Raw genomic sequence first — 19,676 nt, 5'->3', positions numbered from 1 at the left:
AGTCTCAGTTGAAATCAGATCAGTTTACTGTTGGTGTCTTTTATGTTGTGTAGTTTAGAGGAATCATAGAGAAACGGTGATGCAGATCTCCCTGTATTGGAACAATTATCTTAAACTGGACTGAACAGTTTTCTTTGACTTTCCAGTGCAGCATGTCGCGTGGCCTCATTTTGCCTTTCCAGGGTCATTTTCCCTTTCCTGCCAGTGTGAATTCGCTGATATATCTTGCTCTTGTCCTTTTAAATGGGACAGGCATGGCCATGTAGGGAACAGAACGTACAAAATGACAAAATGAGATTAAAAAAGCCAGTGGCTTTTCCAATTCAGTTATATGATTATACCAGGAGCAGTGAGCTTGCTCAGTAGGTTAGCTGGGTGAATATTTTAGGGAAATATAATGAGCAAATCAGATTTTGACTTGTATAAAAAGCAACAGTTTGCTCCTAAAAGCTGTAAGAAAACGCATCCAAAAGTATTTCTTTGAAACATTACCTCTTTTAACATAAATGCATGTCCTGAGTTTCCCTGTGTCTCTATTGCAGCCTATAGAGACTTTTCTTTTGCAAGTAGCCAAGATGTAAACTCACCTGGTACATAGTGTCCTGGATTGTGATTGTAAGACTCTGCTGTAGCCACAAGGTTATTAAACTCCACTATAATGAAACACTACGTAGTCATTTCATGTATTATCAACGAAATCAGAAGATAGCTGACCACACACAGTTCAAAGAAGACAGAAGCTTTTTGAAGAAGCCTAATACAAAGAAAATCTTAGCTGTGAAATCTGAATCCTGGGATTTTGCAGCAAGATAGCCACGTACACCAGTGAGTCATCAGAATGCCCTAACAAATCTGATTTTGCTTCTCTGTCATGTATATTTGCGAGTCTGTCTTGAGGCAGTATATCTGTCATGCCAGAGAAGCTCATTAAATTAAACCCCAAGTCAAATAGAAAAGAAAGACCCTAGGAGAGAGTGGTTGCTTTATTAGCAATATGCTGGAGGCTTTAACTCACAGCAGAGGCTATCATCAGATTACTCAACATTAAGCAGCTCCGACCTGCTTGTTGGTTTGTTGTGCTTAGCTGAAGCAATTAAGTTTTTTTTTTTTTTATTAATTCATGAATTCCAACAAACAAAATTGTGGGTAAACATCTAGATGGCCAAGTAGTTTGATGCACAGCTAAAACATTCATCCTTGTGCTTTAAAAAAGTTATGGGGAATTAAGTCAATTGGCTCAAATAGGGCTAAAAACTAAAGTTTTCTTAAAGTGTGGTCTGCTTTGCTGGTTTGAATATCAAGCCATTAGCATACCCCTGGCTGTGAAGCTAATCTTCTCTCCATCATAACCTTTGAGATTTTCCGAGAAGTGCTGGCGGTTAGCATCTTCACTAACAAGATTGATTCTTATTGATGATTGATAATGGCTCCTACAGAGTTGGCATATATAACATTTTATATCTCCCTCATGCATACAATTTGTTACAAAACCATCCACATTACACTAACTCTTTCATTGAGTTAATTTAAACAAATACTAAACATTTATTCAAACATGCGGACACAACTTGTTGGGCACGGTTGAAGTAGTCGTTTATGTTTTAATGCAGTCTTGGAGTTTCTTTATCTTGGCCAGGACATTCTTGGTAATGAGATGTAAAATTTCTCCATAATCTTGAGATTTCCTGTTGAAGTTATCGGATACACATCCAAGTACAAATTAACTAGTACGAAATGGTAACGCAAAAGCAAGAAATGGGACAACTTTGCCGAATTTTGACTCAAACAACTTTGTCATGTTTGTCCAGGTATCGAATGTCCACGTAGTTCCCGGAACACGCCTGGTGGGATGCAGATGGCCGAACCCTTCAGCGATGAAGCCATGCTGTTCACTAAAGAGCTGGTGCTACAAAGAGAGGTAAGTAAAGACTCACTACATCCCGTGCTGCGGTTTTATTGTCTCCTGTCGTTTCTCTGCCCACGTCTTCCACGTTGGGAGTTCTTGACGTTTGGACTTTTTGGCTCCTGCCTTGCTGTTTAGCACATATATTGGCATGAGCTGTAAGTTGCTGCAGTTTACTGTAGCAGTAAATTTAGTTTACTTTAAAGTCAACATTCCAAAATAGGGAAGCATTAATATAAATTAATGTAAATTCTAACAACTGTTCTGAACAGCAGAAAAAATTTGTGCTATAATGCATGTAGCAGGTTTTTACTGCTTTCCATTTAAGCCAATTTAACTCAATGGTAGGATTGGTTAAATGTATGAAAATACTTCAGCTCTCGCAGACCTTGGATTTGTGTTTAAAAAGAAATGGCATTGTGTGATGCAAGTAATGTGTCTATTTAAAAAAAACAAAAAAAACACCTAAGAATTTATTCCTCTCAGGTAAAAATGCTTTTTCATATTAAAATGATATGTTTATCCTATTTGTCAAGACAGTTTTTATAAAGATGGGACCACTGACTTTAATAAGCTGATTAAATTGTTTACTCCCAGTTGAACTTTATCACAGCATTTATACACTGTACTTATCTCCCGAGTGATGTCAAATCTCATAAAAGTTCAGAAAAAGGTTTACGCTATCTGTAAAAAAGAAAAGAAAAAGAAAACAACCTCCTCCTCCCTTTGGAATGCGCACGCACGCACGCACGCACGCACACACACACACACACACACACACACACACACACACACCATCCTTGCTTGCTTATTCCCTTTTGACAGAAAGCTCACCTGATACTGGATCGGTGCTCCTGGACTTTAAAAACTCCATCCAGTATGTGCCTATTCATTCACATGCTAATAGGTTTTTATAAGAAGCAGTGAACGGACTAAAGCTATGATGGAACTAGCTATAATCCCGCCACCACTTATCCAGGCCACACACACACATTTTCTCTTTTGCTCTTTTTTTTCCTCCACTCTTTCTTCATCCCTATCTCGTCTGAAAAGAGCTTTTCTGTGTGGGGTGGCTGACTCCACTGTCCTCTGCTGTTTAATTGTTATGGAAATGGAGTCTTAGCCAGTGGTCCAGGTGGAGCCATGTTAAAAAATGATGTGTGTGGGGCAGGCCGACAACCTTTGCGAAATCCTTGAGTGGGAAATAATGAATACAGAGACCAGGGGAATTTGATTGACAAGGATGCCCTATGAATCTGTGCAGAGTTGCTGACGGACTAGATATTGTTTGGAATTTTGGATGTTTTTACAGATGTCAATCTGCATAAATGCATAGTTTGTAGGACTGAAAAGACTTTCACTGACGCTTTGTCCAATTTCATGCTTATTAGGGCAGAATGAAATGTCTTATTCACATGGCCAACTAAATTGTCAATACAAACATAAAAGAATAATCACACAGCACACGTTTCAAAGCATTTTTCTAGACTTTTAATTTTGCCCCTGATTGTCATCCAGGAATTTTGTTCATGGTTGGCAATCATTACTGTACTTTTTGCAGCTATTGTAGGGCTGTTAGTTGACTTTGACAGCACTTCAGAGATTAGTTTATTTGCTTCAAACCAATTAATGGAAACTAAATGGAAAAAAAATTCAGAAGTTTGCTTTAGTTTTCTGCTGCTTTTCTTCAAACTTGCTGTAAAAACTTCCAATAAAAGGCAGGATATGCCTTTCATTTAGGGAACTGCAAGTTAGTAAAGCCATTTAAATGACAAAACTCAAATGTTTTCATCTTACCTAAAATTAACATTCCAACTTAATCTACACTTCTTTTAGAGAGTATTCAAACCCTTGAACTTTCACACTTTGTCAAATTCATTGACACACTTCAGTGTTTTTATTTTGTATTTAATAAACCAACACACCACATTATTTTGAAGTGAATGTTAAAACGATACTTGAAATGAAAGTTATTTTTACAAATACAAATCTGTCTAATGGATATCTGAAAGCTGAATTCTTGATACTCTTTGCAAAAATAGCTCAATATCAGTGCATCTGTGAACAACACTTTTCAATTCTTGCCACAGATTCTCCATTGAAATTTGGCTTGAACTTTGATTGAGCCATTCTGAAATATGAATTTGAACTGTGCCATTCCTGTGCGACTCTGGCTGTATGTGTAGGAACGTTGTCCTGCATGGAAAGTGAACTTCTGCTCCAGGTTCAAGTGTAAATCCCCCACAGAATTAGTAGTTGTAATGTAACGAAATGTGAGAGTTAAAGGAGTATGAATGGTTTCACGAGGCGTAGTAAATAATTTAACACATTACCCTGCTGTACTGTCCCTGGTCGTTTCTGTACAGCTACAGATTCAATTAAACTGTTATTATGCACATAACCTTTTTTGTCCCCACACACACCCTCTCATACTTTGCCTTCCCTGGCCAGTCATTCGTAGTGTCAGCAAGTTTTTCACAGGTAGGTGGGAGTTATCAAGCATGACCGAGCCATATAATGAGTCCTGAGCCCAGCGTGGGGGTTGATTGGCTGGCTGCACTGACCTGCTGTTTGGGCTAATACCAACACAAACACGCTCTCACAGGAATACAATCACCTACATGGACGCAGTAAGGCCTTTCCCTTGGTCCACCGACTTATTCTTTCGGAGTATAAAAAGAAGACCTGATGTTAACAAGGCTAGAATGACAAGTGTGCAAAAACATGACATCCCATCTCGCTGGAACATTCACAAGCTTGTGTAATGTTCTACAGGATCGGGCAGCCTGAGATAGAGTTGGATTGAAGAGGTGAGAGGAAGTGCTGAGGCTCTAATGAGGCAAGTTAGTTGCAGCAGAATTGAAGCGATGATGAAAGATGTTGGAGGTAGAACATCATTTTCTATTTTTTTATTCTTCATTTTCTTTATACAAGCAAATTCAGCTGAAAGACATTATCGAGGTGCGCCTCACTCTGGCATGAATTTGGATATTTGACTTGAGTAATGTGCAATCCCTGCTGTTGATCGTCTCTGAATAGCATCTGATTGCGGGAGCTTTCAAAGCTGCTCCTAAGGTGTCTCAGGTGAATAACATTTGATTTGACTTTTGGTGGCAGTCATTTGCATTCATTTAATATTTTTCTCACTAGTGCTGCTCAGCGCTGTTTTGCATTTTCAAGCCCTTTGAGTTAGTAACTTGTTGACTCTGTTCTTTATTCGGGGTCTTCAACCTTCCACATACAGATGCGGTTTATTGCTCTCTAATTAGTTGTTTGTCTTGTACTTGTATCCTTTAGAAGCTAAGTTTGGATACAACCATAAAGTAATCTCTTCTGGTATATTGGGAAATACCCTTTTTATATTTTTTCCATCCGTAGTTTGCTTTCATGTGTCCATTTATGCAAAGCTTATAATTACTTTTGAGGCAAACATTAATGTTTAGTGTGGCATGCAGTAAACTGGGAAGCTTTGGTTTGTTGCCCCTGTATCTGTTCCATCACTTCCCCCTGATTATTACTCATTTCATTTGTTTCACTTTTAATTATTTTTACATATTTGAAAAATCACTTTAGTGTTTATCATCTCGGGCGTCTCACACCGGCCCTCCCCTCCCTTATTTCCGCCTGCCTCTCCCTATTCCCGCTCCCTCTGTGCAGTTTTAATCTCTGACAGACACTGCTCCCGTTCCCAGCATGAAACCAAAACAGCGGCGCACAATTCTGAGGGGTAAAAAAAAAGAGAAAACGTCGGTAAACACCAATCCCCAGATATTCCCTTTCCTGTTTTGATGTCTTCCATTTAATTTCTCTCACATCCCACCTTCCATTGACAAAAAACCTCCATTCACTATCTCAGTCACCGACTCTCCGTGTTGATTTTTCTACATGCTTTTAGGTAGCAACTTCAAAAGCTCAGGCTAACCATGAGGGAACTGAGCGCTGACATTTTCATCCAGACTGAGTCAGTACTATTAATGAAAGATATAAATTGGTAGAACAATATTTATACCTTTCTTACCGCCTCATTAAAATGCCGCTCATCTAACAGTGTCATTCAAGCTGAGATCACAGTGTGCTGCTGGCATTAAAGCAATGTGCCTCACCTAAAAGTTGGAAGCTATTTTTAAAATCCTGTGCAAGTTTCTGAATATAAAATCTTCTTGTCTGTGGGAATCTGTGGAGCAGTTAATTTGCTTTTACATTTTCCGTACACACAGTTCAGGTCAAAAGTTCAAATGCATAAGTTAGAATTAACCAGTCTATACAAGGTCAAAATACTACCCGCAAGACTTAATATATGTACACACATTAACATATATGGTTATTGTCTTGGGGATCAATAAACTTCCAGATTAGTATTTGTTGATTATTTGACCTCACCTGTTAGTTTTTCTTTGTTAGATTTTATGGCAGAGATCCAAATTTAACCACAGTCACAGAAAATGTTTGTGTAACTTGAATCAGGGCTGTCCAAAAGCTTACAGCAAGTCTGCTTTATCTATCCTGAAGCTAGTTTTGATTATCATGCTGGAGCACTCAACTGTGTCTAAGGTTGAATTAAGAAACTAAACAAAACTTTAGACAAAGACTTGAAGAATTTGACGATTGTTCCACATCATAATGCTTGACAGTTTTCTTAGGTTTGAAAACCTCACTTAACTCCTCCAAATTGACTTATTATTCACTGAAATCAAGTAACTCTCTTAATCTGATCTGTTAAGAAAATCTTTGTCCAGAAGCCCTTATTGGCTGCCGCCAATTTCAGTTGAGGTTGAATTTGTCCATTTTTGGAGTCCGTAGTTATGTTATAGTACCAGCGTCACTGTCCGCAGTCATCTTGGTGTTGGAGTCGTTTCCAGTTCATGGCATGACTGAGCCAAGGACGTACTAGAACCTCTCTGTCACTCCTGTGTGGATTATAGGGGGAAAAAATGCAAACTGTGCAATAATATTAAACTTTTGAATCCAATTCTTCCAACAGTTCATTCATTTGTTGCTGGATAAAGAACTGTTCAAATAAATCGTTCAGACCCATATCGATACGGATTCATGCCCTTGACTATTTTAACTTCTCACCAAAACAACGGCAGAGTTTCAAGTCCAATATTCTAGTAGTCTTTATATGTTTTATTTTTGAATAAGAGGGTTAGATGAATACTATCCACTTTAAAATTCCTTTTTATATAATTTATTAAGAACTGACCACCTGGTGGGTGTGGAAGCAAAAACCGAGGAGAGGATATGAATTTGTTTAAGCGGTTATGAGAGCAGGCTAAGTGGACTGCCTAGTGTTCTGCCTTCGTTCTGTCAGTTAGTTGACCTCATTCAGTCTGGGTGGTCTCTCATCGTCTGTGCTGCCCCGGCTGCCTACTCATATCTTTTATCTTGCACATTTAAATTCTCCGGAACTTGCAAGCTTGAAAGCAAAACATGCACGGAAAGCCTTTGATTACAGCCCAACAGCGCCGACTAAATCTGTACATTTATATTCATCTTTGTGATCTTGCCTTATGCCGATTTCATTTTGGTACACATTTGGTTGCATTGGAGACAAAACGCAAAAGCTTGATTTTTTTTTTTTTTTTTTTTTCAGAAACTGCCTCGCAGAGTTTCACTAAACTTAAAATAAGTTGGTTTTCTCCATCTCCTGATTTACCACAGTTATTTTATCTCTATTGGAGGAAAAGTACATTTTAGTTTTCAGAACTTACCTTTGTCTCTGCGGTCCTTTAAAAGGGGGTCCCCTCACACCCGCGTCCCCCCCACCTTGTGAGATCAAAACTGCACCAGACTGCCGCTGGTAGGGGTTGGCACAGACTGCCTTTAGACCTGCAGGAGGCTGTGTTGTCGAGCATTGATGAGTCACTCTGCCAGCGTGGCATCACAGATGCCTTGCTAATGCCTGCCTCTAGATCTCTCTGCCTTAATAACAGTTCTTGGTGAGCATTTTAATTAAATGCAAATAAACCCAGTACCTTTGTAATATCAAGAGGATTTTGCTTTCTGTTCTCCCTGTGTGTGTGGTAATCCCTATAAAACCTCTACCATAGGTGCACAGTGGCAATTGGATAATTGAAGTGTTACTTGTCTGTCTTTTGTCTGTGCCTGTTTGTGGTTAGTGCAGCTCTGATCAATATGTTTGACTTTCTTTATGCATTTTTTTGTGAAATGTATCCTTCATGGATCTGACCCTCTTTTGTATGTTATTTTCTCACTCATGCCTGCAGGATAACATCACTTTTTCTTTCTTTTTTTATTTTTTATTTTATTTTTTTGCATCATCCGTGCTCTCACATTGATTTCCGATCAAACTTAAATTATTTTGGCATGGGGTCGATTGCAAAATTGCTAGATCTCACAGTCTATCTGCTCCACTTCATCCCTCCTTTGCTGTTGCACTCGATTTTTACCATATAGCCCCAGTTTCCCTGCACTGGCTTTGTTTTCCAGTCATGTGCTTCAGCATACCCCTGTACTCTGTGTGTGTGAGCATGTTAGAGAGAGAAAGGGAAGAGACTGAGAGAGCGAACATGTAGAAAAGATGAATAATGCATAGTGTGGTTTCCTGGTCAGCGAGACAGACGGTAGGGACTGAACTGCCCCTAAGGTCCTTTTTTCCCCCAATCACGTTTTGCAGTTAAACAAACCACGAATATAGAAGGCAGCTCTACTTATGCTTTATAACAATAGACGATATCCATCTATGTCCAATAATAACTTTGCACCACTGGACCATGTGAGCATCTTGGATTATAACATTAGAGCCTTGAAAGGTTTTCAGTTTTCCTATTCTATCTTGTTAAATTGCACATTTCAATATATTTTAGTGGGTTTTAAATGTAGTAGTACGAGCCTGGCCATTTCTTTCCTATGCCATTCCACTCAATTTAAATCTCGCTTCACAGGCAGTCTGGGTTTCCTCCCCTTGACTTGGATTCCTCCGGTAGAATTTCTGCCTTTCTATGAATGATGACGCTGATTTTCTGTGCTGTTTTTGAATTATAGTCTGCGTGTAGCTTTACCAATGGTAGCATAGGAAGTGAACAGAGTTGTAAAGTCTGTGTTGGCCACATTTCCAAATATTGAATTAACGATTCAGCTTGGCACTTCTTTCTTCGCTTTAAAGCATGGTTGTTTACAGCGCAGACAATATCTGGTAAGCTTCATAGCGTCAAATTGGCACATTAATGTCACGGGCGAACATTACAGATTGGGTAAAATTTAAAACTTCAACTGAGTTCACGCCTCCAAAAATCTGTTTTGTCCTCTAAGCTGGACCTCTTTGGGGCTTTTTCCCAACAGTGGCTTTGCTTTAGCCCTTCTTTACCACCATAGCTCACTGTTCGGACAGTGTGTTCCAGGTAATGTTTAGCGTTCCTTTTCTCCCACACTTGACTTTTGTTTCACCTCATAACTTTGTGTTACTTTGCGTTGGTCTCTAACATTTCACCCTAGTACTTTAAGGTTGGTGTTCCAGGTGGGGTGAGTATTTATTTATTTTTTTTAAAGGTATATTATTTTAGTTGGCAGACAAAAAAGACAGACAGCAATATATAACCCAGATGGGGCTTTTAATTATTTCAGGCGAGTACCAACAGCAAAAATCAATCCTAAGCTGTAGATGAGGATATTAAAACTTGTAAATCTTGTCGCACAGCTGTCAATTGATCGTCACATAGCACCACATTTTGCAATTAGTTTAATGGTTTGACAAACCTAAGCGGGGCTCAAAAGAATTCCTCTAAGTGCTTAAGTTACACTCCTTTTTATCAGATCCATTTATTCATCCTTCTTCTATGCTCTTTCAAGTCCATCCTAGCTGTGTGTCATAATTGAGCTGTAATTGTGTCTGTTTTAGTGCTGTTGCTCAGAACAGTAGCTGCAGGACAAGTGGCAAGCCGTGCTAGTTTGCAATTTAAATAGAGATTGTATCTGTAATTTAAAGGCCGACCTTGAAAACCACATTAGGAGCATAAAGCCATTAACAGTTGTTGTAGCTGAGTACTGACCATAAGTTTCGTTCCCCATAATAGCCTATTTGTATGACTTTGGACTAATTGGTGTCACAAGTGGAGTTCATCCTCTGATTTTTGCAGCTGTTTTTATTTAAAGCCCAACTCTGCCTGTTTGTGTGTGTCAGTTTCACTGTTGGGTGACTTCGCTCCTTGAAAGTAGTGAATTATAGCCTGAAGGTGAACCGAGTGGCCCACATAAATGAATTTGCACCAACGCGGGGATGGAGAGATGGATTGGACTGAATGGAGATAGAGATTTGAGAGGAAGGGGAGAAGCCTGCCCACCGCTTTATCGCCGCAATTCTTTTTACAAGAGCGACCTTCTGTGTAAAGCGTGTGCGACGGCATTCCAACTTCAAAGTCCACTGTGATAAGCATAACCTGCAAAGAGCGTGGACACAACGGCACACGCTGTACTTGGGGGAACATCGGAATCCTCTTAGCCTTTTTCTTTATGAAGGGCACTGCAGTACTCTTCCACATCAATAAGGGCGATAGTTTAATGCTCTTCATGCAGTGGCATTTGCTTTTTCTTTCAACTTGTCTTTTTTTCTGCCTTTTAGGTTAATACCTTTGCATGAAAACCTTTACCCGATGAGGATGAAAATGAGAGTAATGACTAAGACGCATCTTTCACCTGGCTGAGATTCATAACGTGTTTCCATTAAATCAGACAAAAAGAAAACATTTGAAATGAACTGAAAGCAGATTTCCATCAAGTTAAGTCCATCTTTGGTCATCTGATTCTTCGTGTCCTGTTCTGGCCCATGAAGCAGCTTCACTGTTACTGGTTCTTCCTTAATTTGCTGCTATTGTTGTTCACTTCATTAGCATTTTATGTTCCTTGCTAAATTAATGACAGCATTTTCACACCCCCATCTCCATTCTTCTTTCTGTGTTGTGGTTGCTTCCCATTACCCTTACTTGCCCTTTAATCAGTTTAGGCTTGATGTTCCTTCAATGTCCCTTTTGATCCAGAACCACAAGAATAACTTAGACACTCTAAAACCACACAAGCAGCCAGAATGGCTCTGCATTTTGAATTTTCATTTGCTACATGGGGCCTCAGTACATAGTGACGCTTTAATACTAAGAAAAACAGAAGTTATGTGGAAGCCTCAAAATATGTTCATGTGTTCAAAAATACTTTTCCTCTAACCTTTAAAATTGGAGATGGAATTGGTATTGGAAACTAATAAATAGTCATTTTCTAATTGGCACAAAACATATTAGTCTAACCAATATTGCATCCCAACACTCCCTTGTGAATGCCGTGTTGCACATGTCGATATTGCATTATCAATTGATCCAAAATAGAGCTGGATGAAATTAGCTGGATATGCTGTTGGGATGTGAAAGGTGTGTTCATGATATTTGGAAGATAATAGCACTCTTAACAGTATTATTTGAACTCGTATAGTACAGCGATGCTATGTTCTGCATATAATGCGCAGCTCTAATTTGATAATATACTATACTAATTTAAAAGCAAGCTGTTTTCAAGGCAGAATGTCGACTATTTAAAATGCTGTCAAATATTTGAGAGACTTGGAATTGGCCAAGATCTTTACAGACAGGTCAGAAATGGTCCAGCAATTTCTGATTGGAGCATCTCTAATTAACAAACATATTGCACTCATGTAGTGCTAAGATGGTGTCCAACTTTGATGCATTTTCACACCATATTTGCCGACTTGCTGTCCTTTAGGTTCTGGACAGCTCAGGAGACGGAATATACTCTGCATCCTTTATCATGTGTCACTTGAATCTGATTAGCCAGCCTGCGGAAAAGGCTCCAGGCATCCATGATTTATTTCTTCTCAGATTAATCCTTTTTTTTCCCCCTACGGTTGAACTACGACGCAAATATGTAACACAATGGCAGCGGTGACAATCGGATATGCGCACTCCTCCTTCACATTTATCAAATACATTTGAGGGAAAAATAAAAAGTAATGTTCTTGTCATTGCGTTGAGGTCAGTTTTGACAGAAAAACTACTTTTATCATACAAATTCACATACGGGGGGCGTATAAAGAGAAATCCTTTATGCAAGAAGATTGAGAGCGAGTGTATGTGTGAGCAAGGACGAAGCAGACACTGGCCTCTCAGTGCTAATAGTTCCCTTGACAACACAGCAGTTGCCACACATCGTTGCCTTGGCTGTAGGGTTAAAATGCATCACACACACACACTGGAGTCAGCTGTCATCATAAAGAATCTGTCAGTCTCTGTGTCTTTGCCTTCCATAGTTCCCATCCTTCGTCTTTTTCCGCATCATTTGTTTTTAGACCCCAGCAAACAAAACAGATGCACACCAGCTTTGGTGAAGACCATCTTTTACTTTTTCCCTCTCCACGTCTTTATGTGCCGCTCTCCTGCGCTTCATGTCAGTCTGCCGTCACTTCCTCAGTTATTGAGTTGTCAATGACTGGCTACTGCTGCAGAGGTGACACACCTAGTACTCCCACCTCCTCCTGTCAGTTCGTCTGTTTTTATTTACCTCTCCATCATTTCCACCACTATCACACATTTGCCTTTACCTCTGTGCACGCGTGTGGACCCGGTGTAAGTAGGAGTATACTATCACTTCAAAGATGTGAATAAAAAACAGCCAAATAAAGGCCTGAAAGAGGAGCGATTTGAAGTGGTAATCCTTCACCAGCTTACCCCAGCATAACGTCCCCACACCTGCAACTCTTATCCCCATCTCAGCGTCTCCTTCCATCTCCCTATTCTCATTCCGTTTCTTTATATCCCTTACCAACAAGAGAGGCTATCTCTGTAGCTGTGTCAGCGATCAGCATCTCCTCACTCCTCCTCCCTCCTCCGTCGTTTTCTATGTTTCCCAGGGGACAGTCGGGAGCATAAAGGGAAGAACAGGGCTTGCAAAATCTATTCAAAAAAAACGAACGGGGATTGGGCTCTTGGCTTTGAATTCTGACAGATAAAGCTAATGGCAAAAGTGGGCGCCAAGCAGGGAGGTGTGCGCGCGTGTGTGTGTATGTGTGCAGCAGTAGCTTCTGCAGAACCCAGCTATAGAAATCCAGTTTCTTTATGCACTGTGCTGGTTGACTTTCTGAATGTGTAGGGGTGTTTGCAGGGGAAGTTCCAAGAAAGGCTGGCCTGAGTACTGCAGTTTTTTTGGTTTTTTTAAAATGCTTCTTCTGCCAGCTGGATCTCTTAACGTCAGAGTGTTTACTGTTGTTTTAGTGTGGTCAGTTGGGCTACTCTAAAAGTGATTAATACTGCCAAAGCCTATGGTTCCTTATCCCCGCTGGTGTGTTAGTCTGCTTATCTGACCATCCAATATTGAAGTGCAGTCATTAATTTTGGGAGGGAATTGTATCACTTTTTTCAGGAAGACTCAAAGATACCTTCTGGTGGAAAGTTGTAAAATATAAAAATAAACACAAAATATGTTGGCCTAATAATTAAAAAAAAAATGTTTTAAGTCAGCTTCTGATAAATTTAAAAACTGAATATACAAAATGTTTCTGTGATCTAGAACTTTTATTTATTTTTTACTCCTTATTTCAAGTGAGGGGAGAAAAAATCTGTCTGTATAATTGGACTCCTATAAGTTAATGCTACACTTGGCATCCTACAAGCTGACACTGAGATTCTTATACACAAACTTTAATAGATTGTATTTCAAAAATCCTCTGATCAAGCTCCAGCTAAAGTAATTTTAGGCCAGCAACCAGCATTTAATGGTGTTTTTCTGCTGCAAGCATCAATGGGAGTTGTACTTGTTTGCTCCTTGGCCTGTAGCTTTTCTGTCAGGTTGACATTTACCGCAGCCGTCTGACACACCGACATTCGCTTTCTCGAACACCTTCTGTTGCCGCGCCGTATCGTTCGTCTGTCACCTCACTGCAACTCCTTTGCCACTTTTAGCGCGGAATTGACACCCTCGCTCACGTGCATTCGTTCACAGAAAGTTGTGCACACACAGTTATTATCTCCTGGAACAATACTAATAGATGCATGTACTGCTGTGAGCAAACGGTTTGTGCCTCTGCTGCCAACAGTGGGAGGGTGAAGGCTTGCCAAGTCTCTCCTACCCTGAGCTTCCTCTATCTATTTTGCTTCTCTCCCCTTCATAAACCCTAACCTTTTCCTTGTTGCTTTCCAATATCTGTTGCATTCTGATGTTTACTTCAAGTGTTGTGGCTCAGAACCTGATTGAAGAGCATTTTACTTGATTCACACCAAATGTATACTTCTTGGTAAAACTCAAGCACACATTAATCTTATTTCTCATTGTGTTAAGCACAAGTGAGAAACAAGGGAACAGAGCAATGGGGAGACTTAATGCCTAATTATTGGCATCAGTATTGAGCAGGTACAGTGAAGTGAGCCAGCTTGTTGATAATGAGGTCACTTGATTGTGGGCCCGGTCAACAATTTATTTATTGTAGAGTTTTGCAGTGGCCAAAAAAATGATTACATTGCAAGTTGATGGCGATGTCAGTAGGACACTGGGGTAAAGGATTCCTACATAGAGAGAACGGGCGTGTATTTTTTAATGGTGTAATGCTTAAAATTAATGCTGATTATAGCTGTCTGGAAACTGAAAACTAATGTTTACTTGCAAAGTTTGCTTTAATTTGGAATAAGCTTGAAAAGATAAATTTAAGCAGAAATGTTACAATTGCGACACTTAAGTCCAATTATTTTAATCTAAAATGGCTGACCTTACACACTCATGGCAGCTCCTTCCGCCCATGTCTGATAATTCTGTTTTTCATAACAGGACAATGCAAATAAAGAGCAACGTTTCAGGCGGTTCCTTCAATTTTTCCGTGTCATTAGAACAACAAAACAGCCCTGTGACATTCATTTGAAAAGCTTTTCCCAGCAGTGCACACAGAGCCCTAGCATTTAGTAAATTGGTGGAAAAGGAAAACATAATCACGAAAAACAACAATAGCAATGTGGAGATAAATCACCTAAAGACTGAGTTGGAGGATTTTTAGCCTAATTGGCCTTGGCCAGTGACTGGCCAGGTGGAAATCAAATCCTCTCCAGCCCCCCTTATCTTTGACCACATTACACAGAGAGCTGCTACCCTGCCCTGACAACAACACTTATTGGTGTAGATCAGTGGTTCTTAACCTGGGTTCGATGAGTCGGTCTCAGGGGTTCGGCGGAGCCTCTGCCGCGGATGTAAAGACACACTTGTGTAAAGTCGTGATGATGCGCCACTTTGCCATCACTTGCTGCAGAGGATCATGTTACATTGCTTAGCCAATCAGAGCTACGGAGGAGCCCTGATTGAAGGAGCTGAACTCTCAGCATGGATTTGAACTTGTGCCTTTAATAACTTCAGAAAAACTCACAATTTTTACCAAATTCTGTAGCTTTCGGTGTACTTCTAAATCTCCTCCTTAGTCGCATCTTTTCGGGGTTGCTACTGCCTGTAGTGGCGTGGGGGTGGTAACACAACTAATATAATTACATTACTAAATCAAAATAACTCAAAGTCTTTATTATTTATTATTAATTTTTCATTCTCTTAAGAATGTAGAGCTAATTAAATAATCTAATCAAGACCTTAAAATGGTTCCAGTTTCTCTCGATGGCCAACCTGTTGAAACTGTGGCAAATTTTAAATACCTTGGGTCGTTCCTGGACAGTCAGCTCAACTGTGCTGAAAACACTGACTATATTTTGAAGAACTGTTCTCAGAGACTCTACCTTTTAAGAAGACTTGGTGATCTTGGGGTGACCCAACTAGACTCTATGTCTTGAATTTTGGGAAAAAAGTCATATTTTATTTATCACTACAGAAGGGTTTAGTGAACACGCATATGAAACTGGTGGGTTCGGTACTTCAAAAAAGGTTAAGAACCACGGGTGCAGATATTGTTACTGATGGAAGAGAAATCAGCATCAGTGTTTAATATCTGTGATCTTTTTAAAAATATGATCAGAAGAGGAACAGACATAAGAAGGAAACCTGTCTTATGATCTGACATCGTTGCCTGCCTTTACAATTGCACAATGGAGCAAGACGTTAAGCAGATAACTGCAAAGCTGAAGGCAGTACAGCCAATTTGCTCTTTTTATTATTTTTAACCTTTTTTTTCTTTTTTTTTAATATACTTGATTTGGGAATATTGGCAACCTTTTTAAAGTCTTGGAAATAATGTAAGGAACTACGTTCTGTAGATATTTTACATTTTATTGCTATCATAGTGATGCCACACTACCTCACTAATTGCCATCATGAAGTTAATGCTGGTTAAAATATTTAATATCGTTTTGTAGTTTTGTTTTTGTTTCACATTTGTGTTTGACACAATTTTAAAGCTTTGAAGTCAAACTTTGAAAGTAACTCAAATCCCCCCCAAAGCGCACCCCCGCCCCCCATAGTTAGAGATATTACTAACACTTTTTAAAAATAAAACTCCATGATGTCTTATCTTCTACTATTGCCATCTCTTCACAATAGGAACTCTAGGAAAACAAAAAACAAAAAAAAACGTACTTTCAGTGCTTGTCTTTTGTCTTTGTACTATCAAGTGCTGTTACATAAATCGAAATTGGCAAAAATCGATATTGGTCGTTCAAGCTTTACAAAAACCCAAGATCTGGAACTGGCTACAAAATTGGAACGGTGTAGAGGAGGGAAAGAAATGACACATTTGTGTGTCGTACATTTTTCACCCAGATAAAGTACAGTCATGTATCTGTAGCTCAGCTGTTGAACAGAGGCCAGAATCCAATTTAAGGGAAACATGAAAAATCACCGCAAAGTGGAATTAGAACTGAAATCCTTCATCAGGCGCGACTACACAGGCCACTTCATGAAACTTTTTTTCTTTTCTTTTATCAGCAGTTGATTTAAAAGGATTCTGTCGGTGTAAGTAATTGCACTGCTGATATTTCACTGCGTCTGGAGATTTTTTGTTGTTTTAATGGACAGAGAAAATCTACACATGCACAGATTGAACCCCTCCTAGTGGTTTGCTGTAGCAGCTGAATAATTTTGCTACCACATGAAAACAGGTTAAACCCCTGGTTGCTGTACGCAGCTTTTTAGGAGCTTTCATCTTGGTGTTGCTTTCATTTGCCATTCTTTGCTCGGCGGTGCACATTTTCTCTGCAAGTCTTTGACATTAGCACACTGCTTGTTATCTTGACGTCCACACCAGTGCAAATTTATGATCCCACACTTAGAACAAAATGAATCCTGTGCTCTTTCTAAAGTGTCGGATAGTAGGATCTTATCTGATACAATCTCATTCCAGTACCCTTCTTTCATTCCCAATTGTTTGCTCTTTGTACCATGTCCTTCCACTTTGCCTACTGCTTTTTCAATCTTCTGTTTTCACTTCCTCTGTTAACAATCTTTTACTTCAGAACACAGTTGTTCTCCTAAGTATATAGTTGTTACTTAAATAAAAGCCTGAGTTTGACTAAAAACCTTGGCTCTTTTTAAAAGGATCTTTTTAGACTGGCAACAATGCTGGAAAGGAAAAATGGAATGGTTTAAAAATTAAATGCTCAACAAGTAGAATTTAAAATTAACTGTTTTCTGGTTAAATTAAGTACATATGCAAGTTAATTTTGTGAGCAGATTTAAGCATGTTTTTTTATTTGATCTACAGCTGATTAGTTTAAGTTGGATCATGCACATCCTCCATAGGAGATACCCCTTTTTTTTATTACAGTGTAAGAAGTCTTAATACTAGAGGCCTAATGTACTGACTTCAACATCCTATTTTAGAAGAACAATGACAAGCTTGTTAATTTTTTTGCCAATTTGCCATTTACAAAAAGGTCTGACATACTGACACAGTTTTAGCATGCTGGAAGGTGGCAGAGTTGTGTTCATCTTTAAGGAAATGCTACCCATTTGAAGAGATCCTCATTTGATTCAAATATGAATAACTGGAAACAAGGGTATTCCTCTGAAGTAAGCCTTTGAAATGAACAGCATCACATTTTAAAGCGATGCTTCTTAGGTTTTAACTTGAGGTTCTCGCAAAGTTTATAAGCAGGCGATGTAGCACCTGTGGTGGATAGTAGAGGTTTACAAAAATGTTATTTTCTGAAGGTTTAAACAGCCCTTTTAGGGATTATGTAATCAGAGACTAGCAATCATTTTACATATTAGAGGTGAAAGGCAGTACACCACCAGTGACCAGGACCACGTAATCTAAAAGCATGATTGGTGCAGCTGCATTGATGCAGTTTCTTGTTAATAGTCATTTTCCTGTTTAAATAATACTCGAGGGTTTTTTTCTTTTGCTTGTTTTTATAACTGTAGATTCACAGCTTTATAATCACCAATATGCCTACACCCAGATGTTGTGTATCTTACAAAAACAAAGTCCCAGAATGCTTTCTGTAACCTCTAAAGTCACTATGCTAATGCCACAGAGGCTTTTATTGTCCTCCCTCCCTTACTTACTTTGTACTTTAAGCATAAGAGCAGCGATTTCTTGTCGGAACATTGTTCACAAGCTTCCCCTGTCTTTCATGTGCTTTTCTTTTAAATAATATTTTGTGGTGCGACGGACACAACAGCAAGTCATCTGGTGGCACAGTATGTACACACATCTTTGGCAATGCTGTGCCTGTGATCGTGATTTCTCTCCAGGACATAAATCTCAACAAATGCAGTGAAATTAATGGCCAGTGGCTTCAATTTTTCTTTCTTTCCTGTGCACAAATGTGTGTGCAGGCTTTGTCTTTGAGTGTTGCTGCACGCACAAAAATGTCATCATATCAGACTCCCCCTGTTCTGTGATCTCCATGGACTTGATTTACTACACACACACACGCGCCTCTCGGACTCTGCCATTGGACGGAATCATAAAACTGAGGCTCCATCGTCTCAGGCTGCTGAGAAAACACAGGGATGTTTTTCACCCACCAAAAGGGCAATAAACTCTGTCTCACAGGGAGTAACACACTTGAGTGGTTCTCCTCAGAGCAGAAATAGGTCACTCAACCCACCTGCAATTTAGTCTCAGTTTTTGCTTTAGAATCTGTTTGCGTTTGACCACAACATAACCAAGTTCTTGGCGTAGACTAAAGCCTGAGCAACACTGGGATGGTAGCCAGCAGTATACTGACATTTTTATTTCTCTAGCTCGATTGACCTCAGTAATAACAAATCATTCCACAGTCTGGGTGTTGAATATGAATATTTGCATTAATTTCTGAGCAGTGAAAGTTAGAGGCACAAAAAAGCATAAATCTCTATCAACTAATTACATCCGTAATACGCCAACATCATCATTATCACTGATATTAAACCACTCGTTTTATTATTAAAAGATATAATTAATTCACATTTTGAGTGTTGTATTCCTAAGAGTTTTTGTTTTGGCTTGCCTGTACGGAACATCCATGTTTTGCTGGTATTAATTCACCTTTCTTCCTGCTTCCTGTACGTTGAGATTAGGACCAACCATGTATTTGGGCACAACTCATGTTGAGTCGCAACAAAAAACACAGCGTTTTCTGTGCCAGTATCACATAGACTAGTGTGATTACAGAAATTCTAGTCTTTGCACTGTTAATCTAGTCTAAACCTGGACTGCTTTAATAGTCTGACCAACAAGAAGTGCAATATGCACCAATCTACTGAATAAAGGTTCCTGTACAACCAAGACTTCAAAAAGTTTTAGTTTGAAGAGTACAGGTTTAAACTACGTTAGAGAGATGGAGTAATTGCAAGTGAAGCTACAGTTTTCTCCATTCTGTATGCAGAATTGAAATATATTCAACCTCTCCCA

The 19,676-nt window shown here is 39.3% G+C and overlaps 1 protein-coding gene across 1 annotated transcript in view; it reads left to right on the top strand.

Annotated features, from left to right (window-relative positions):
* snd1 (staphylococcal nuclease and tudor domain containing 1) overlaps nt 1-19,676 on the top strand; it is a 169,079-nt gene that overhangs the window by 55,245 nt on the left and 94,158 nt on the right. Inside the window, exon 16 of the mRNA XM_008400601.3 lies at nt 1,809-1,918. Within this exon, the coding sequence (XP_008398823.1) occupies nt 1,809-1,918 (110 nt within the window). The remainder of the gene's footprint in view (nt 1-1,808; nt 1,919-19,676) is intronic.

This window comes from Poecilia reticulata, chromosome 23 (assembly GCF_904066995.2).
Source record: "Poecilia reticulata chromosome 23, P_reticulata-male-v2, whole genome shotgun sequence".
NCBI classification, from domain to species: domain Eukaryota; kingdom Metazoa; phylum Chordata; class Actinopteri; order Cyprinodontiformes; family Poeciliidae; genus Poecilia; species Poecilia reticulata.
This window is presented reverse-complemented; position numbering and strand designations above follow the sequence as displayed.